At 44.2% G+C, this 22,403-nt stretch overlaps 1 protein-coding gene across 1 annotated transcript in view; it reads left to right on the top strand.

Moving 5' to 3' along the window:
- Positions 1-22,403, top strand: part of dph6 (diphthamine biosynthesis 6) — a 75,064-nt gene that overhangs the window by 27,762 nt on the left and 24,899 nt on the right. Inside the window, exons 6-12 of the mRNA XM_079527265.1 lie at positions 8,208-8,269; positions 9,494-9,588; positions 9,928-10,021; positions 12,147-12,300; positions 13,007-13,132; positions 14,913-15,042; positions 15,207-15,381. Coding sequence (XP_079383391.1) covers positions 8,208-8,269; positions 9,494-9,588; positions 9,928-10,021; positions 12,147-12,300; positions 13,007-13,132; positions 14,913-15,042; positions 15,207-15,381 — 836 coding nt within the window. The remainder of the gene's footprint in view (positions 1-8,207; positions 8,270-9,493; positions 9,589-9,927; positions 10,022-12,146; positions 12,301-13,006; positions 13,133-14,912; positions 15,043-15,206; positions 15,382-22,403) is intronic.

Genomic DNA, 22,403 nt, shown 5'->3' with positions numbered 1-22,403 from the left:
CCTGTGGTGAAAAGACAGCTGTCCAATGGCACGATGATCCTCTAAAGTTAATTTTCTGGTGTGTTCATTTCCATGCTGATTGCCACCCTAAAACCACAAAAGAGGGAAAGAAGATTCTCGTCTGCTAAATCGTTTGTAGTGACGTCTCTTGAACTTTCCAAGGCAATCGCATCAAGATGTCATGAAGTGCCTCTAATTAGCAAAAAAGAGAGAGAGAATGAAAACAGAGAGAGAGAGAAAATAATAGCATTTACACCAACAATGTGACATGTATAGTGGTTGTAAAATTATCTTTCTCTTTCAACTTGATTGTTTTTCATGTAGCCATGGTAATTGGCAATTTCAAATGCCAGTATTAAATATGCATGTAATTAATTAATTGATTGATTAGTGCAGGTGTATAAGGGGGGCATAGGTTCAGTATGCTGTGCAGCAGTTAATTGGTCCTCGGCTCAGGCGTTAATTGGCACACGTGAAATCAAGGTCTTCCTGTCAGAAACCTTTTATCACGTCGCAATCTTGTACCCTTCTCTTTGTGTTGTGAGAAAAAATAATGTATTACATGAATTATTGAGCACCTGACCCACACAAAGACATTCAAGAAAACCTCATATCATATATATAATATAAATAAAGCATCTTATATTTGAAATATATCTTAAATTGTGATTTAAGACTTAAAGTCATTTCAAGTTATTGTTCATCTGTGTTTTCTTAGTTTAGATTAATGGCAAGTATACAGTTGGAGGCCATCGATATTGTCCTTTTCTTTTTGCTGAGGACAGTTAACCCATTTTGGGCGGGAACCCCTTTTGGTGTTTTAAACATTATGTTATAATTTAGCTATTGAAAAATATCAGATCTACAAGCTCATAGCGCGCCACCAAGTGGCGCGCTACGAGCTTGTAGGTCTGCTATTTTTTTAAAATCGTGAAAATATTTATTTCAGAAAACTGGAGGATTTAGAAGGATTTTTTTAAATGTTGAGGTCAGGCCTAAATGGGTCAAATGATAAGGGACAATATCGGTGGCACCCAACTGTAAGTACTGTATAAAAGTACATTAGTAAGCTACAACTTGCAGAGCCATATGGCCATACAGTTGTGACCTATCTCTTGTTTCTGTTGCGTTGGGCAGCTCCATGTACAATACACCCCTTGGTCATGACGCTAGTATGTTACAGGGACTTGCTAAGTATGAATTAGCTGAAATTCCTAAATTCCCAACATTACAAGCAATTCAAAAATAAACATTTATAGAGAGTGAGTCACAAATCTCTGTAATAAATTGTATATATATTCTTTTACATGTGGTCAGGGTCAGTGCAGAGCACATAGTAAATCAAATAATTATAATTCAGGAATCAAAAACAACATACATTTCCAGTTATCAGTTAATATTGTGAAGCTATTTTCAATACATTAATATTAATTATATTTTCTCTGATCCCAACATATGTCAAGGTAACCCAAAACCAATTTTACCTGTTCTGTTTAGCCCTGACCTTGAGCCTTTTTTTGCCAATTTAATCACACTGATTTCTTTGAACAGCTACGTTAGTGTCCAGTCTCAAGGTTTCAAAATGGAGAGGCCTAGGTTGGCTCAAATAAATGGTCAGCAATTTTGTTTTCACTGATATTTTCATGTTTTTGGATCTCAGCAGAAATTATACATTGTGCCTGTTAATATGTAAAATGGAAATAATATATAAAACAAATAGCTTGATTTGTGTCATGTTTTACACAAAAATATAATCAAACTTTAATATTTATTCTGTATAGTCTACATTGCTAAACGACATGACTTCAGCCTGTGACTGCAACTTGTTCCTGTTCGCAGATGACTCAGCACTGCTGGTCTCGGACAGGGACAAACTGCAGGTTGAAAATGCCCTCAGCTCTGAACTCGGTAGAATCTGCACATGGCTCGCTGATAACAAACTATCTTTACACCTGGGAAAAACTGAATCCATTCTCTTTGGCTCTATTAGTAATCTCAGCAAGGCAAATGGCTTCTTGGTTAGAGTGGGTGACAATGTTATCACACGTAAAGATGAAATTACCTACCTAGGTTCCATCCTGGAGGCTAATCTTTCCGGTGATAAAATGGCCACCAACGTAATCAAAAAAGTCAACCATAGAACAAGATTCCTCTACAGGATCTCCTCACTGGTCAACAAAAACACCTTGAAGACCTTAACAGGAGCCCTTGTACAGGGTTTCTTTGACTATGCATGCACCTCCTGGTACCACAGCACCTCAAAGGCCCTTAAAACCAGGCTCCAGACTTCCCAAAACAAACTGGTCAGGCTCCTACTTGATCTAGCCCCCCGAACCCACCTCACCCCTGCCCACTTCGACAGGCTGGAATGGCTTAGGGTCGACGACAGAGTACAGCATCTTGCAATGGGTCTGGTCCACAAGATTCGATACACCACCAAGATACCCATGTACCTGTCTAGATACTTCCTTAATGTTAACGAAGTCCACACCCACAACACCAGAGGGAGTGCAACGAACCATGTACAAGATTCGGCACAAACAAGGGACTAAATTCTTTTCGCTCCTATGCCACCAAAATGTGGAACGCCCTACCAACTGTCATTAAGACATGCGAATCCCTTGACTCCTTCAAAACCGCTCTCAAAGGGCACCTACGGATGGCTGCAATTCGAAACTGGCCCCCGTAAAATCTGAATCCCCCCCCCCCCCGCCCCCCCCCTTTTTTCCCCTCACTGTCTATATTTCTTTTCCCTTTTTACCTCCTTTTTGATGAATTCCTGTTCTGTCTATAGAAGTGTCTATTTGTACGTCTCTAAATGTTTTGATGATTTGAACATGGTGGACCCTATTGGAAACAAGTGTAATGCTTAATTGGGTCGTCCACTCACAGTTAACAGCCTTTGTATTGAGTTTGTGCTTGAAATGTACTGTAATTCTGCAAACTGTTAATAAATTCTTCAATCAATCAATCAATCAATGCTATTATATATAATGGCTGTAATTAACTACCATTTCCACTCTTTTAATTTGTTGGAATGAAAAGATTTAATCTTTGATGTCATCACCCCGCTATTCATCATTCCTGTTATTCTGCTCACAGACATTGAATTTCAGATAAGGGCCCTGACAAATTTCACATATATCCTTAATCGTATCATCTTTTGTTTGGCACTGCCTGAGTCCTGCCCCTCCTCTCCTCGCTTCCCCTTTCTCGTTCTCTATCTCACATAGTTTCCAAGATTAACCCATTCAGGCCTGACGTCGAAATTAAAAAAAAAAAGTTTTCTAAATCATGACAATTTTCGGAAAGATTTGAGGCACATTTTAACGGTTTTCAAAAATAGCAGATCTACAAGTTCATAGCGCGCCACTCGGTGGCGCGCTATGAGCTTGTAGATCTGCTATTTTTCAATAGCTAAATTATAACAATGTTTAAAACACCAAAACGGGTTCCCGCCCCAAAATGGGTTTATGGTTAATGTGGTTAAACGCTAACGTGACATGGATGCGTTCCAGGTCTCAATGGATTAGGAGAGAAAGAGAACAGCTATTGTTTTGGCAAAGGTCTTTGGGAGCATTGTTCAAATGCTGACGTGGCTCACCTTCTATAGTGAAGAAATGCTTATTTCAAGCATTTAAAAAGCTAAAATGTTGTACATTTTGAATTCAATTTTACCTGCCTTTTCTCTTTGAAGGCAGGGATTAAAGCCGGGCTGTCAGTCGACACGCCAGATCTTAAGAAAACCTGTGGATGTCTGCGATACTCCGCTCAGCTCGGCTCAGACGGTATCTAGAATCTCCCGGCTTCTAATTTAGCATTAGGCTCAGTGTATAGTCAAGACCCTGAGCTGAGCATAAGCAGTTTCAGTTAAATAGGCAACTGTGTGCTAGGGGGCTTTACATGAAGCTACCTGTTAAAGGTGGGCACAGGCCAATCATGGTTGTTAAAAATAATTTGTATAAGGCTTTGCTCTGGAAATAATTGCCAAAGTTAGAGAAGTGATAGGCATATTCCATCGAGTTCAGAAAGAGAGAGGAGCTTTTCATCTCTGAGCACTGCCTTTTGTTTCAGGAATTGTGTTTCAAAAGGCATTTTTTTCTGCATGATTGAAGGGTTGTTCACATTCTGTTGGCTATGGTAAGCCTATTGCGGTATGGTGTTTTGATAAATTGCCAAACCTTTCCCCATGTTTTTATATTCCTTCTCACTTATGGAGTGCTCTGAATAACAGACATTTGCAAAATTCAACTTTTTCACTATTATTTCATCCCTAAAAATGAAACTTCAGTCATTTTTGAATACCTCTTAGATTTCTTAGATTTCTTTGGGAGGATTCCTGGATTATTTCAAACTCTTGAACATCAACCAGGCTTTTGGAAGAAAAAACAGAAGCTTCCTCTCATTACTGGACTCCCTGGTTTTTAAAGTTCACTGAATTTAATTGCAGTTTTATAGGATAATACAGGATAAAAGGCCCTTTTAAAGGAGTGCCATTTCTCTCAGTCTCTCTCAGGGAAGCTCCTTTCTCCAAAGTGCGGTCTTGTCGTCTCGGGCGGCAGACTAATGGCAGCTTCTAGTGGGCTTATTTGGGTTTAATGTGGCATAATGAGGTTAGGTAATTGGGTTTAGGTCAAGTTGTAAAACAGGTTGAGAGGAGACAGCGATGTGAAGATAATGTAAATGAGTGGTGTAAGATCGCTGAAGGCTTGCAGCAGTGGCTACTTCTAGACTTCTTGAAGTGCGTATCGCACCAGACGGACTCATTGCACCTGTCCTCATTAGTAAACTGTTTTGCTAACCTTTAGTCAATCAGGACCGTCAATTAAGAAAGACTCATGAAAGTGTAAAGTGGTCTTGGGAGAAATGGCAACATATTAGTGCCAACTTGGCTTCATTTTCTCACTCATTCCCATCACATGCGTTTCCCATTGCCCAGCTCCTTTCCCTGTAAATATCAAATCATGTATCATCTATTATTTAAGAGTTGGGAAGTTAATGAACATATTAAAAAAGCGACAACCCCTCAGCAATTCGAACCCAATCATTAAAATTTGTTAAAAGGCATGACTAATTAAAGAGGATATTTAAATGGGATTGAATTTTAATGCTTTTTGCTTCCTCCTTATTACCTTTGTGGCAGGGTTAAGATGAGAGGATGTTGAGATTAGATATTCTCACACTAATTAAGACCACCGATCCCCTGGGTAGAGAATAAAGCTCGCTCATTCTCTTCCCTCCGCACATCCCTACCCCTCTCTCCTCATTTACGCCCTCCCAACCTCCGGCATGGTCCTCCTTTGCTCCCCTATCACTCCCCCTACAGAGTGCCGGACCATGAAGGACCCAGAGCAGAGACTCGGCTGGGATTAAGACGAAACCTGGCTTTCCCTCACTCGTTCCCCTCCCTTTTCCTCTCACCTCCCATCCGTTGCTCCCCGAGGGGCCCTCCCCTCCCGATGACACACTGACCTTAGAGGTTGTCAGGCCATGAGAAGAAAAGAAGAGTTTCTCACATTATGATTAACCGTGTTCCTCTAATTAAACACGAGACGGCAGAACTGGATCATACAATGCCTTCCAAACTGAGGGGGATTAATAGAGAGTAATTTGGCAAATTAATTTGATTGTGACTTGTCGTTTCTGTCAAAACTCCATATCAATGTGTAGAAGGTCATTAGGCAACTAGTTAATAATTATGTCGATCTATTTACAAGTCATCCACGGTGAGAGTGAAATGGAAAACTGAATTTCTCTGTTGGTAACCGACTGACTGTCTACCCTTATGTTAAATCATAGCAAGTTACAAGTTTATTCCAGTGAAACTCTCTGCTCCCAAGTTGTTGTTGTTTTCCATTTATATAAATTATTCTATACTTTGCACCTGATTTGGCAAGTACTGTCAAATCATGACATGAGTATAAGGTAATGTTGGCCAACTATATTTGCACGTACCTGGAATTTGTATTTAACCCATCCTAACTGTTGGGTGTTCAGATTCTTGCTCAATCACACTTCATCACAATGCTGGGATCAAACCTTGAACCTTTTGATTCCCAGGTGATCACAGTACCTCCGCTACCACCCCTCGGAACTAGTTTGTGTCTCTCTACAAGAGGAGTAGAGTCGCGTAGCCTGACTTTCAGAGATCGCCGCCTACTGATAAGTCTGGTGACGGACGTTTTTGTGAGCTAGAGGGGATGGTAACAATTCAGAGATAATACAAACCTGCATTGCGGAACCAATACGAAGGACGAAGGGCGGCCCTTCCTAATCTGGGTGGAGGCATTCAGTCGGTGTGTGCTTGTAAACATTGTCGTAGGACAGCATGATAATTTGCAGCTTAACAGCTTTATTTTATTTTTTCAACCAAAAAAATCCCACAATTCTGTAACCCATTTTTTCACCCAGTGTCAATTATCTAATGTAATCCTGGGCTCTACACTCCCTCTACCAACATGGGCAGAGCAACGGACTGACCTCATGCTTCCTTCAATGCATGAGGAGTCCAAGCCGCTTCTTTTCACCTGACCGGGGCAGTTTCCACAGTTGGACGTAGCGCGTGGAAGGAACACATTATTCCAACCAGTTCCTTTCCCCTCCAGGCGCCCCGGCTGGCCAGGGGAGGCAGTTTAGAGACCAGGATTACTGTATGTTTTTTGTGAGGGTACCTACACTAGGGGACACGCAAACTCCACACAGAAAGGCCCTTTCGCCAACGCCAATACCTGACGAAGACCCATTTGGGGTCGAAACGTTGTCATCCTAACTTAAATAAAACTACCTTGGGAGCTGCTAAACAGTGTGCAGACTACATCTCTTTTTCCTGTAGGTATCTCTTTTTGTTCAGCACCTGAATGTTTTTTAGAGATGTGCGTACTTTCTTTTGGATTCCCTTTCACCAACCCCACCTCGGGTATGGCCACTGATGACGTGGAGGAGAGAACACGCCCCCAGCACCCACAGTGTCCCCAGCGTGAATCGAACCTAGGACCTTCTAGCTGTGAGGTGACAGCACTACCGACTGTGCCACCGTTCCCTTAACAACAGCTTTAAAAAAGGACTGCTGTGTTCATAGCGATCATCAGTGTAGATATTTTGATAGTCTGCTAAGGTTTCTTACAGCACAGATGTTATAAAGATCAGTGACTCGGCTCAAATGATCTGCACATATGATGATGTTTCACTCACAATACTCTGTATTGCTGTACTGTACATCCTGAATATCCTACTTAGATGATGTGGCCAATTAGTGCCATCTTATAATGAGCATTAGTGAGGACCAATTATAGGAAGATAAGTTTGGGAAAATGGTGCTCTTAGTGCTCCTCTAAGCTTTCTGTGATGCATTTCCCTTTATAGCCCTCGTTCAGGGGCATGTGTTTTGGGCTGAACATTCTGCAAAAATATCTACAAGCTCACATTGGGTCACTTTGTGAGTTTGTAGATTGGCCACGAATCACGATACCAGGAGCGAAAGCGAATATAGAGCCCTGGGGGATTCCGGTCAACTAAACATATAACTAGTTAAAAGGCTGATGGATACAACCCAGGAGTGGTTTATTTGTAGGAGTGTTCTTTACTCCTTGGTTTCTCGGTCTGTCTCCGTCTGGGTGAATGAGAGTCAATGCGCATGTATTTTAGGGTTTTGGAACCAGTGGGCAGTGGGTACGCAAAAATCGCTGGCCTCCACCCTTGTCCTTCCCTCTCTCTTTTCTCTCCCATGCCTTTGAGTAACTCCCATGCACCATTTTAGGGGAAGGGGAGGAGAAAGGCAAATAAACAAGATCTCTTTCCAGAGTTTACGTTCTCAAAGAGGACTAGACTATGGGAGTGGGGAGGGGGTCATGGTGTGCTTCGGCCAGCAACTGAAAACTGTTGCCAGTACCCTATGAGATCTGTGTACACTACTGGCCAAAGTCAAACAAATAGAACCAGGGTGCAAGACTGCAAGTTTACGGGGGTGTTTGTGCGACTGCCCGTAAAACCTCCCTGCCTGTCATCTTCAATCACTGTTCTCTGTTCCTGATTAGGCCTTGTATTCTGACTCTTTCTCTTTCTGTCTGCCTATGCATCTCTCCATTTGTTTCTGTGTTTCTGTCTGTAAGTGTTTTTGTGCGTGCGTGCGTGCGTGCGTGCGTGTGCACGTGCGCTCACACATTTTTGTCTTTGTGTGCCTTGCATGTCTCTCTGGCGTGGTGTACCAGGCCTGGATCCAGAGAAGCACTTAGGGAAACCTCTGGCTGACATGGAGCACTATCTGAAACAGGTCAGAGCAACACTGGATCAGGAGCTGCTACGCAGTAAAATCCTCAACTTTACTTTAACTCTTAAGAGTGAGAAAATTGATTCACATGGATCCATTTTTACACTGTCAGAGTTACATTAACACAGGCGGTTTAACTGTATATACACCGTCATCGGTGTAGCTCCAAGGGTCCATTGTGAGAAGAGGTTTACTGTATAGACACTGTCATCTGTGTAGCTCCAAGGGTCCATTGTGAGAAGAGTTTAACTGTATAGACACTGTCATCGGTGTATCCACAAGGGTCCATTGTGAGAAGAGATGAACTGTATAGACACTGTCATCGGTGTAGCTCCAAGGGTCCATTCTGAGAAGAGTTTTACTGTATAGACACTGTCATCGGTGTATCCACAAGGGTCCATTGTGAGAAGAGTTTAACTGTATAGACACTGTCATCGGTGTAGCTCCAAGGGTCCATTCTGAGAAGAGTTTTACTGTATAGACACTGTCATCGGTGTATCCACAAGGGTCCATTGTGAGAAGAGTTTAACTGTATAGACACTGTCATCGGTGTAGCTCCAAGGGTCCATTGTGAGAAGAGTTTTACTGTATAGACACTGTCATCGGTGTATCCACAAGGGTCCATTGTGAGAAGAGTTTAACTGTATAGACACTGTCATCGGTGTAGCTGCAAGGGTCCATTGTGAGAAGAGTTTAACTGTATAGACACTGTCATCGGTGTAGCTGCAAGGGTCCATTGTGAGAAGAGTTTAACTGTATAGACACTGTCATCGGTTGATATCCACAAGGGTCCATTGTGAGAAGAGTTTTACTGTATAGACACTTCAAGAAGTATTTTTTTTATTTAGGTTATTATTCTGTTCTGTGTGTAAACCTTCCAATGAATCAGTTCAAGTTCAAGTCCTTTCTATAATACACAAGGTAGCAACGATTTCCTTACTGTAATTCTCCTCAATCAGACCATACATTTTTCTTTCCGAGTACATGTGCAGTCAGCGTACTAGTCCATGCACAGACGCAGTCAAAACTCTGCGAGGTGCGCAGACATGAGCCGGTGATGAAATTCACGTTATGCAGACCCTCGTGGCTAAACAGACGAAGAAAGTGTAATTTGGCCATTATAAACACCAACTTTTATATTTTTGAGATTCTAAAATTAGTGACATGGTTGGAATTCAATATTCTAGTTGCAGTTTATGAGGGTGTGTTGTGTTATTTCACCAGCAGCTGTCTGACAAGTATGGAGTTCATGTGTGCGGAGAAGGGGGTGAATATGAAACGTTCACCCTCGACTGTCCTCTCTTCAAGAAGAAAATTGTCATGTGAGTACAGTAGTATAAACAATGGCTGTACAATATTTCACATGTTTTTGTATATTCTGGTGTTATTTTGCACAAGAGAATTTAATGTTTAATTAAGAAATATACAGGGTTTTGGCCCGGACCACTGGCGTAGCAGTCCGGGAACCTAGGCTACAATGTAGCCTGATAGCTTGTCGCGGGTTTGAGTCCCGATCCTGACGGTCTTTGCTGCGTGTCACTCCCCATCTCTGTCTCCCCATTTCCTGTCAGCCTACTGTCCTATCAAAAATAAAGGCATAGTTTCTGTTTTATCAGCATATTCAACTTTTTTTTTAATTAAGTTTGTTTTTCTGTGTGCAGCGATGCAATGGAGACAGTGATCCACTCGGCAGATGCCTTTGCTCCAGTTGGCTACCTCCGTTTCACCAAGATGCACACCGAGGACAAACACTGTGTGAGTTGGACTTCTAAAGGAATCCAACAGTGTAACTCGTTCTTCCATAAAATAGAGTCAAAGCTGCGCAATGTTGAATCAATAATTTTACCATGAAAGTTGGAGAGTTGCTCTCAGGCTGATTATACAAAAAAATTAAGAAAAAATAAAAATGCACAGAGGGCAAAACACATAACATGAGCAAAACCATTGCCCTTAGGAGGCTGATAACTTTGTCGACAAAAAAAGATTTTTTTTGCTGTGTGTGTGTGTGTGTGTATCGGGGGGGTGGGTATATCAGCCTCCCCTCTGATCAGCCTCGAGAGGGACTTTCTCTCTCTCTCTCTCACATACTCTTGCTCATAGTCTTTCCCGCAAATCCCTGGCTCGTTCTCCTCTAGCCCCACATGGCCTACTTTGACGTCCACAATATTCGCTGCTGCTGCCTGAAACTAGGCCCAGCTTAATAAACATGTCCGCTCACATTAAGGCGTTTACTTTCAGGTAGCCCGGCTAAGCAGACGCAGGCAGCGGCTGGGGCGTTGTAATATGCATTTGGGTTCATTCTGTGTATTAGGTGGGTTGAATGGAGGGGGGTCCATGGACAGGAACAGTGACACTCTTACCTCCATTTTTCTTGTCATGCCAAGGACAGACGAGAAGTTTTAGGAACCACCCTAAATTGAGTGTGAGGCCTCATTTATTTACATTTGAAGTGTTCTGGTTTAAAGAGACTGCTTTAAAAAAATGCCCACAAGTTGTGGAGGGGTCGTTCACAACGTTAGATGCTCTGCTACTCGCAGATGTGGTTACAGGGGACTGATGGTATGTACTGTAGGAGTCACACCAATGGGTGGCACTAGCCTCTGGCTGGGCGCATCTGCAGGGTACGGCGTGTGTGTATTATTGTGCATGTGTGTTCATGGGCACATGTGTTTCTGTGCCGCATCACGTAGTCGTCTGTGTATGTGTTTACTTTTGTTCAGGTGCGTGTCAATGTCTGCAGCAGAGTGTGTCCCTATGTGTTGCCTGGGCTTGAGTATCTGTGCACGGCCCTGTTGGAGAGGTTTTGGGTGGGGGTTGGTTGGTGTTGTCAGACAGAAAACATACCACTGCAACCTCAGTGACACCCCCCCCCCCCCCCCCCCCCCCCCACACACTCCCCTCCAGCAATCACTCCTTGTAGCTATATATTTTCTACGCCACCACAGCCCCCTCACGCGCACACCCCCAGGTTGCATGGGAGATCTGGCTGGGGCTTGGATGAGGGTGGGAGCGTTGTTGTGGAGAGCGGGGAGTTGGACGGGGGGGACCAGGGGAGGACCTGCCCTGGTGCAGCAGTCTGAAGCTCTTCTCGTCAGGGTGACAGATCCGCAGTGACACCAGCACTAGAGGAAACGGCACCGGGCTCAGGGGGTGGGGACGGACCGCCATCATTTGCCCTCCGTTAACGCTAGTCAAGCTATTTTCTTTTGTGTGTGTGTGTATGTGTGTTGGCCAGGAGAGAGGGGGCTGGAGTATAATTAATTTGATTATCATATGGCCTAATGCAGTTGACAGCAGAACAGGAGGGGGGTAGATGGGTGTCAGGATGGGGAGAGAGTGTAGTGGGGGCGAGGATGGTGAGGGGGGGGGGGGGGGGTTCAGTGTTGAAGAAATATGAAATATGTATTTTAATGTGCAACGCCTCAGCAGGATTTGGCAGGTAATATGTACGTCTTAGAGAATGCTAATGATTTGTTATTTAAAGAAGATGCAGAGTGTCGAAGGCAAAGTATAAATAAGGAGATGAATAAAATGGCACTCTGGCGAAAACCCCGCAAAACACGTCTCTGACAGCCACAGTCAGGATGTCATGACTGACAGTTGGTATGATTGGATCTACAGTATCAGAAAAACACCAGCGTCACTCCTGCCTAACCCCCCCTATTCATGAATATGTTAGTGTACGTGTTTCATATTCATTCACCTTGAAGTTATACTGTATGTTGTCTGGGCCCTCGTTGTGGAAGACTGACACACACACAACCTATTGAAAAAGGCCAGGCTATTATGCCGTGTTTTGTCTTGCCTTTGCAAGAGGCGTGTGTATTATTTGGTGTGCGTTTGGCCCTGATGTATATTCCCCCGTGGTGTTTTATTGCAGGATGCGGTGGCGAGAGCTTTGCCCCATGATAGTTGTCCTTGCCAGAATGCCATTGACAAGATGACGGAGGACCTGGAATATGCTGATCACGCCGAAGAAGACGACCGGCGAGAATTTACATCAAATTGCGACCTTAGTTGTCAGCGGGGCCGTGGTGAGATGAGCGCCTTGTGAAACATGTGATCAAGCTTGTGTGTTTGTGTGTGCACACGTGTCTCTCTCTCTCTCTGTGTGTGTGTGTGTGTGTGTGTGTGTGTGTGTGTGTGTGTGTGTGTGTGTGTGTGTGTGTGTGTGTGTGTGTGTGTGTGTGTGTGTGTGTGTGTGTGTGTGTGTGTGTGTGTGTGTGTGTGTGTGTGTGTGTGTGTGGGTGTGTCAAATAATATCTCATGCAATGTGCGTTCCCTGTATTGGTGTCATGCGGTCAGTGTCACAAGATGCGATTTTGAGTGATTGTTTGACACCAGCTGCCATTCCAACACGTATTTATGACGTCTTTTCCCCTCCGATAGTTATTCATGAGTTATCGCTCATACAACCCTCAACAACTTCATGCTATAGTATTAGTAGTACACAATTTAGTTTTAACCCATTTTGGGTGGGAACCCCTTTTGGTGTTAGCATTATGTTATGCTTTAGCTATTTAAAAATAGCAGATCTACAAGCTCATAGCGCGCCACCGAGTGGCGCACTACGAGCTTGTAGGTCTGCTATTTTTGAAAAATCGAAGAACATAGCTTTTTCAGAAAACTGTCAGGATTTAGAAGACATTTATAGAATCGTTCCCAGGTCAAAATGGGTTAACATGCACTACAGTCAGTCTCCCCAAATCAAACCCCTGTAACATCTCCTGTCTCTTTCAGAGATCCCACCTTCCTGCTCACCCAGAAGCTCTAGGGGCTATCAGTGGATCTCGGGCATCAATGGACTCCAGAGCACAGACCCTGGGATTGAGGGTCAAACTATAACAGCTTTCACACTGCTACAAGGTAGAGAGAGAGAGAGAGAGAGAGAGAGAGAGAATGGAATACAAAATAAACAGGTGTATCCAAAAAAAACTCACTTTCCCATGGGCTCTACCCAATGAAAAATGACAATCTACAAGCTCACAATGTGTCTTGTTGCGGCACGTTGTGAGCTTGTACAGCTTCTGTTTTCTTTTGGAATGTTCTCCCCAGAATGGGAATGCTAGGTTTCATTGTTAATTTATCTGGGGATGATTTCTTGATACCCGATTAAACCTCCAATTCTGGAGGTTTATGTAGCTCCACTGCTCGCTCTGACCCCCCCCCCCATAAAAAAGACATAGGTGTCATAGGTGCATTAGGTGCATTAGGTCATAGGTGCATTTCACTATCTTCGCAGTGTGTGGGGTAAACACTTGATGTCAAACTAAACTTTATTCAGCGTTGCTTAGTTCTTGAAGCAGGCAAAGCCCCGCCAGTCAGTCAGTGACAGTGACTCGTCACTGGGACAGGCCTGTTACCAAGGACAGACACTATATATCAACCCAATGTCAAGCCCCTTGACTTTGACACACACACACACACACACACACACACACACAGAGCGTTGCCCTGCAGGACTTTTAAAGCACACGCTTTAATAGATTATCTAACCCCCCATCCACCCACTCTCCCTCCCTTCCTCTGTTTTGATGGAGAAAAAAGCGAAAGATGAAAAGCATATTTAATGTTTATCGTGGTGCTCGGCTGAACAGCCTTCACAGGGCAAAGACAATATTAAACAAGTTAATATTTAATGAACACTCTCTTTGTATGAGGGCGAAGGAGTCTGAGATGCTACATCAGCAGAGGAAAAACAAACTTGAATCTCTTTCACATGATTGTATGGAGTATGCCGTTGCTTTGAGCCCTCTTCTGCCATTTTCATCCAAAGAGGGCAATGTGTACACAGAATCCATTGGACTATGTTTTAGTAACTTAACAATAATATCACAGCAGCTTAAACATACGTATTTCAATATGTATTTGGTGTGGGAGGTAACAAACGGAAACCTCAATAAAAACAGATTATGCTGGGTTATATAAGATAGGTATGGAGTGCTTAATAGGTTTAGCAAGGTGAGAAAATGTACAGTACTTACAATTTAGGTACATTATGGTTAAAGGATAAGATCCTTTTTTATTTTCAACCTGCAACATATTTTCCTAGTTGTTTCCATAAAACCAATAGACGATGACTTCGTTCAGTTTTGAATTTCACATATGTGAGAGCAAATACAATCTGATGGGGCCAAACTAGACAAAACTTATAAAGATTTAATACGCACCCTTCCAACACAATAACACTGGCATGCTTCCACTAAGAGCCGGGCTACACTGGGGAAGGAATTGGCTCTGCAGCGGTGCGCTGCCACTATAATCGATGGAACCTGGCTGCAGTGTGCAGGTTGTGCGTAAGCTCCACGCGTGAATCTTTTTTTTTAATGGAAGTGCTCTGTTTTACCTCGTGTCCGCGGAGGTTACACAGCCCTTCGCCTGGCTTTCAGAGGGAAAAAAAACAGTAAATTCGGAACTCCCCGCGGATCGGACAAATTGACGGTGCAGCCACCTAGCTGCGTACGGCTCCGTTCCGTCCCTAGTGTAGCCCCCAGTAAGACTGCACAGTAAAATCCTTTGTTAATTCAATTTAGAGTGTACAAATGTAATTAACACTATAGGTATGGGTAGTTGGGTCAAGTAAGGTCTAGGTAATGTTATTTGCAGTAGACTAATGTGACTTCTCATATATGTGTTTGATTTCTAGCCGAGTTGGACAGCAGAGGCTGGCAGATGAAGAACATTGTCCTGGTTCACCTTTATGTAAGCAGCATGGAGGACTTTTGTCCCCTCAACAACGTTTACAAGAAGCACTTCAGCATCAACCCTCCAGCCAGGTAAAGGAAAACCTTTTCCCACCTTAAGTGGAATAGGGTTTAAAAGACAGATTCGTTCTTCTCTGCATTCCCTGCTTAACATTCTCAACATTGCATCTCTACCCCCATCCATCCATCCATCCATCCATCCATCCATCATTTATTGTTCTGTGGTTTCCCCCCAGGGTGTGTGTCCAGGCTTCTCTTCCTGCTGGTCAGCTACTGCAGTTGGACTGTCTTCTCCATGACTGGGCCCTGCCCCTGGAGGATGGCTCCTTCCACCAGAGAGAGGCCCTGCATGTCCAGAGCATGTCCCACTGGGCCCCAGCCAACATAGGGCCCTACAGCCAAGCCCTCAGGGTAAGGCCTAAAGCTTCAGGGGATACCTGGCAGGAAATGGAAGGCGGTGAATTCTGGTGTTGTTCGGTAGTAAATTGGAAATTTTGCAGTGGGCTCCCTCAAATAATCTGTGATTACATTACATTACATTACAGTCATTTAGCAGACGCTTTTATCCAAAGCGACTTACAATAAGTGTATTCAACATAGGTAGGGAACAAAAACTACTAATCACCAGAAGTCTTTAGTGCATTTTCTGCAAAAACAAGCAACCAAGAGTATACCTAGCGCTAAGGTAAAAGTGCAATATATCAGCTACCTATTTCCTTAACCAGATGAGACAAAATAGCTAAATCAAATGAGCATGAGCTAAAACAATTAAGTGTATCGACTAAACAAGATCCAATAAACAATACAACAATAGAAAACAAGCGTTCGTACAACTAGTTAACAACAAGTAGGTCAGGCAGAGAGGAAGGGTAGTGTTTCCTGAAGAGGTGGGTTTTCAACCTGCGGCGAAATATGGGCAGTGACTCTGCTGTCCTAACATCAGTGGGGAGTTCATTCCACCACTGTGGGGCCAGAACAGAAAAGAGTCGTGACCGTGTGGATCGGCCAGAAGGACCCTTGAGTGACGAGGCAATCAGTCGCCCCGAGGTGGCAGACCGAAGTGGTCGGGCAGGGGTGTAGGCATCGACCATAGCCCGGAGGTAGGAAGGAGCTGTTCCTTTCACTGCCCTATAGGCTAACACCAGGGTTTTGAACTGGATGCGGGCCGCTACGGGGAGCCAGTGTAGAGAACGGAGAAGGATGGTTGTGTGGGAGAACTTGGGGCGGTTGAACACCAGACGAGCCGCAGCTTTCTGAACAAGCTCCAGAGGTCTGATGGCAGATGCCGGAGCACCAGCAAGGAGGGAGTTGCAGTAGTCCAGGCGGGAGATGACGAGAGCCTGGATGAGCACCTGGGCTGCCTTCTCCGTGAGGAAGGGGCGAATCCTCCTGATGTTGTAGAGGAGGAATCTGCAGGACCTTGTCACTGATGCGATGTTTGCCGAGAACGTCAGTTGATCGTCCAGGGTCACACCCAGATTTTTCGCAGTCCGAGTTGAGGTCACCACAGCATTATCAATGGTGATGGCCATGTCTCGGTGCGGACAGCCCTTCCCCGGGAGGAACATCAGCTCGGTCTTGTCCAGGTTGAGCTTCAGGTGGTTTGTCGACATCCACGCCGAGATGTCAGCCAGACAAGCAGCAATGCGTGCCTCCACTTGGGTATCAGAGGGGGGGAATGAGAGGATCAGCTGGGTATCATCGGCATAGCAGTGGTAGGAAAAGCCATGGGAGTGGATGACAGCACCCAGAGATGTAGTGTAGAGAGAGAAAAGAAGAGGACCCAGAACCGAGCCTTGGGGAACCCCAGTTGTGAGCCTGTGTGGTTCTGACACAGACCCTCTCAGCATCACCTGGTAGGAGCGACCCGTCAGGTAGGATGCAAACAGGGAGAGTGCAGAGCCTGAGACACCCATCCCCTCGAGGGTGGAGAGGAGGATCTGATGGTTCACCGTGTCGAACGCTGCAGACAGGTCCAGGAGTATCAGGACGGAGGAGAGAGAGTTCGCTCTAGCGGCATGGAGCGACTCCGTCACTGCCAGCAGGGCAGTCTCTGTCGAGTGACCCACTTTGAAACCAGACTGGTTGGAGTCCAGGAGGTTGTTCTGGTGGAGATAGGAGGACAGTTGTTTAAAGACAGCACGTTCGAGAGTTTTAGATAGGAATGTGATGATGCAAGAAATCCATTCGCTATATTATTTGGTTATATACATGTATATTATGTTACATTTTCACTGTCGTGGGTCTGGGCTTAGTCATTCAACAAATGTTCACCAGCTTGCAGGCAAAAGAGCTGACTAGGACAGATGTGTGCCTTTTCTGTCCACATTTGACACCCCCTTTCACATCATGAAATGCAACTGGCAACAGAGCATCTCCCACAAAACCTCTTAATCTTTTTTGTTTTGGAGAGACCCATGCTAGAACAAAGAACATTATATCCCACGTCTGTTTTTTGTCATTGTTAACAAAGCAAAGAAGGGCAGCAATAATGTGACGCTACTTTGTGGGTACCGCGGATGGCCAAACGTGAACGTAATGGTTTTTTAGAGATGTGCGAAAAGACAGGCTTTTCCAATAATACATTTAAGATGTTATATTTAAGATGGACATGCCTCTAGCTGAGTATGTGTTCACTGACGTATAGCTTTTGAAGTCTCTCTGATTCAATTGTTTTCCTTTTCTTACCCTTTTTTCTTTTTTTTATTACATTTATTCATTTTTCTCCCCAATGTAGTCGTTATGCCCATTCCCCCATGTCTATAGTCACTGCCAACCACCACTGTTACAGTAGGTATGTTGGACAGGGGAGGATGTAGAGTACACATGGAGTATTTATTCAGCTACTTCTTTACACCTAACAGTGAGGATTTTCACCGGGAGGGCGAAACACGTGTGGAGCAACATGCTATCCTTCCCAATTCTGCTCCCTGCTGAACAGGTCCTTCAACCAACCTGTAGGAGTCTCTAGTGCAGCAACAGGGAACGTTCGTCCCACTCAGACAAACGCAGCCAATTGTAGTCGTAGCAACGGGCCAAGCCGCCTGCACATTGGAGGGTTCAAACCCTAGCCTCCACGGGTTGTGGGCATCCACTTTACCCCTGCGCCACCCGGTCGCCCCCTTTTCCATATTTTTAATGATGTATGATGCATGCATCTGTGTCTGTGTTTGTGCGTGCGTGCGTGTTACCGCAGGTGTGTAAAGATTTATGGTCTGCGCGATAGTTTGTACTTACATTAGTGCTGTAGTGTATACATGCCAACATGTACCTCCCTCGTAGTGCGCACCGCTTATCCGCGTTTCCACGTGTTTGTAAAGTATGAACATTTCAAAACTCCTTTCATATTGTTTCAAAACCTAAAAGGAATGTGGCATTCAAAGGGAGAGCAGAGGAAGTGTGGGCCGTGGTTGCACGGTTGGCTTGGCGTGCTGTTTACGCAGTGTGTATTATATGGGATTACACTTGTCAAGGTACTGTCAACAAGGCCAGTGTCCATCTCCTCCACACTGTCCTTGATCCCCCAGCCAAATCCCTCTATGAGTGAGAACATGTGTGGATCAACCATTCATTTAGAGCTTGAAGGCATTTCTCACCAATGTGTCATCGAGGATCGGAGGATCCTGGGCAGTTGTGATTCCTGCAAACGTGCATGTAGATTAGGCATGCATTTGACATGGCTGAGATGTGTGGCTTCCTCAGTGGAGTGTCACTGAGTTGAAGAAGGAGGAGTTTACACTTAACTGTTAGGCGTTGAACATGTTCACGTGACCCCGATGCGGTGGGAAAACGATGTCAGAGAGGAAAACGTCCACCGCGTGAATATGGTCAATGGAGTCTGGGAAAACATTCTCATCTCCATCGTTCCTTATAGTCGTTCTTATTCAAACACAAAAAAAATCACACCTGTGTGAACTGAGTGGAGCAACTCCCCCCCCCCCCCCCCCCCCTCCTCTCTCTCTCTCTCTCTCTCTCTCATTAGCAGGCAACAGTGCAACGCTATCTCTCTCTCTCTGTTTCTGGCACAACAGCGCCACTTTTGCCCCTACTGGTACTCATAGTCACACACATAGGTTAACACATGTCACATAGGTTAACACGGACATTGCTGTTCCTTGGAGTGGTTGCACCACTCAAAAAGAATGAGAGGAGTTTGTTTTGCTCAGAGCCGCGTGTCACCTCCCAGTGAGTTTCCTCCTCCATGCTACAATGACTTGATTAGATCAAAAATGTATTAACAACTCAGTAGAGACAGAGATTTTTACATATTGATACAATTAGCCCCTCACTGTGAGCATGCAGATGAGCATGTCCCCGTCCCCCCCACGCACGACTCCCATCTTAATGACAATCCCTTCCTTGGCGACTATTGCCGTGTGACGCCGCGGAGGCAGGTTCCTGGCAGCTGCATAAAGAGGAGCCTCAGTCTGGGACCAAATAACCTGCAGCCTTTCACCCGCCTCCTTCCTCCCCCTGGAAATAATTACTAATTAAAAGTAGAATCCCACTAAACCGAGGGATTAGTGGGGGTTGAACATCTCAAATGATGAATTTGCAATCTTAATTATTTCCTGGAGAACGGCGTTGGTCTTGCGCAGCAGAGGTATTTTTTGTAAAGAGCCTTTTAAAGGGGATGGTGAAATATGACTTAATGGCTGAAATGAATAGGAAATACAGTAGCATGGCCTGCATGGAGTGATTAAGGGTAATTGTTTATTATCTTGCTTATCGTTACTTATCATACAGATACCTAGTCCCTCGGTAGTGTTTGGCTGTAGGCCAAGACAAACCATATTCATGTTCATCTGTGCTGGAAGTTAATTAAGCCTGGTATGTCCAGCTCGGCCGTGAACAGTGCTTCTCTCTTGTGACAAGCGTCCAGTGGTTTGAGATGCAGCACATGGCTACTGACAGAACTCTGCACTTCTGGGCACCGCAGGATTTGAGGAGTGGTCCGTGGAGCCTGTGCAGGCGGCATTGGGGATTGGCATGTGATGGACGTTGGACCTTCAAGTCCCATCCATCCATTCATCTGTCTGAGCACCATCTAATTTATTTGCCTCAACTCCCCTGAAATGGCAGAGTTGTTGACTGACCACATGGCCTGGCGAGCTGACAGATTCAGATTTGAATTGATTTAAAGAATGAGTTAACCTTTATGATGTCACGGTGTTGGTGTGGGGGTTTATGGTATTAGTTTAGCATGGGCTTTGGGCTATGAAGAAAGAGAAGGCAGTGATTTAATTTCTGGTTGTTTAGAACCAATATCATGTGCAATGCTTGATTAGTCCTGGTTTTATTGTGGTAAGGAATCTGCAGCAAGATTGTCATTTTTGCTGTTTTTGCAGTTTTTCAGTGATCTAAAGCAAGAATTGCCATCTTGCATTTTGTCTCAATTTGCATAATTTAATTAGGCTATCAGAAATGCCACTGTTTTGCCGCATCCTTTTACTTGATGAGAAAAACATACTCTGACATCTAGCAAAACAAATTCTATCAAGCTACGGCATGATCTTAAATATACCACTACCACTACATTTTGTCTTTGTTGAATAGCTTTTAAACCCACTCTGGTGCATTAACATAATAGCAGGAAAGAAGAGTATAGGCCTTTTTTGTATCCAGTGACAGTCCACATTTTCACACATGAATCCATTTGTACTCATAACAGACAATTAAGCATGTGAGCTGCCAGATGAAGGAAATTGACCCATCATTTACCAAAGTCATAGTTAACAGCAGGAATCCCAAATTGCTGGATATCTTTTCCTCCACACCGTCTTGATTCAACACTGGCTGTTCCATTACAGTCCCTTTGGAGATGCTTTCACAGAGCCAAACACAATAGCCAAACCCTTGTCTGAATAGAAACACTATCAGTTGGATGGTTGTTGAACATCTCTTCTTTCCTGTTAAGGTAAGTGGCTCACCCCTGGGATATTTGCCGGGAAATTATACTCACTGATCAGATTCTGAGGGGTGCGTTTGGGGAGCTGGCGGAGCAAGCCTCAGGTTGCCGTCGAATGCTAACCCCTTGTCTCACTCCCCTAATTGTGAGTGACAGTCAATATTGCAGAACCCCCGTCTTGCTCGGGCCCGCGGTAGGATTTGCATTGGATTTTGAAAATTGTCAAAGTGGACTGGGAAGCATCAGCAGGAAAAGTGGATCTGGTGACGCCTATTAGCATCAAAGGGAGGAGTGGACGGCTGTGAGCTGAAGAAGAATTTGAATAATCTTCTTTAACGGGGAGGATAAACGCCTTGAAACAATGAGCCAAGCTTTGTCTGACCTCCTTGATGGGTTCATGGTTATAAAGTAGCTGAATGTAAAGCCAGAGAAAGGACATAGGATTGTCTTAAAGATAATTCGAAGAGAAGTTTTGTCAGCTAGTCGTTGATGCTTGTTTAGTTTTCAATAGATATCCTTATACACATATATATATTTTTTTAATTGATTACACTTATTTTTTAAATGTATTTTAATGCGAGCCGTCGCTGAAAACAATACACCATGACATGTTTTAAGAGAAGAAGTTAAGCCAGTAGAGCTCTCAATGTTGAATAGTGAGGACGGTGACAGCTAAATATGAGTCACTGTACTGAATGAGAAAGCAACATTTTCTGTGATGAATAGCAGAAATTAAGCTAAGTGCTTTTGTTTTATGGTTTGTTATTCTCCCCCAGAATGTTTCACAGCCATAAAAGAGCTTACATGCACATTTCAGTCACCCCCCATACCCCACTATGAACCCTCGCGCCACCTCCCAAAACGTACTCAGACTCAATTCACAACGCGAGGAGATCACATCTACCTCAATTAACACAGAAGGGTAATTAGCTAAAAAGCATGGGATGCTTGTGTGTATTATGTGCAAGCACACATGTGTGTCTGTGTGACTTTGCCTGTCTGTGTGTACTGTAGGGGAGGTATTCACACCACACGCACAGATTAATTAGGACGCTTAGCATCATTTCTAATACAACAAAATTAATCCCGTAAAAAATGAGGGATCTCAGAGGAGGTGCCTGTCAGCCTCTGACGGCTCTCCCCCAGTTCGCCATAATCTATTAAAACCTCGCTTTTATCTCACCTCAGCCCTGTCACACTTTATGGATTTTTTCATAAACACAGCCCATACTTCATAAATGTCTCAATTTTCTAGTCTATTAACATTACTTCAAAAGCGCTTGATAAAAGAGGAGGGCATGCGTGAAATAATGCGCCAATAATACGAAACGCTGGAGGCTAGAACAGTAAGGGGCGTCTCTCCACCATGTGCACGCTAGACAATGCATGGGATGTTATCAGCTCTAATAAAAGAACAAATGATCACTTCCAACCAGGCAGGGGGGTGTGGGGGTGGAGGGGGTGTGGGGGGGATACAGCTGCTGAGTAATTGACTCAATGAAAAATGAGGTCTTGAAGCATGAGC

The sequence above is a fragment of the Electrona antarctica genome (genome assembly GCF_951216825.1).
Source record: "Electrona antarctica genome assembly, chromosome: 18".
In the NCBI taxonomy this organism is placed as follows: Eukaryota; Metazoa; Chordata; class Actinopteri; order Myctophiformes; family Myctophidae; genus Electrona; species Electrona antarctica.
Note: the sequence above shows the minus strand (reverse complement) of the source record. Positions and strands in the feature narration are given on the sequence as shown.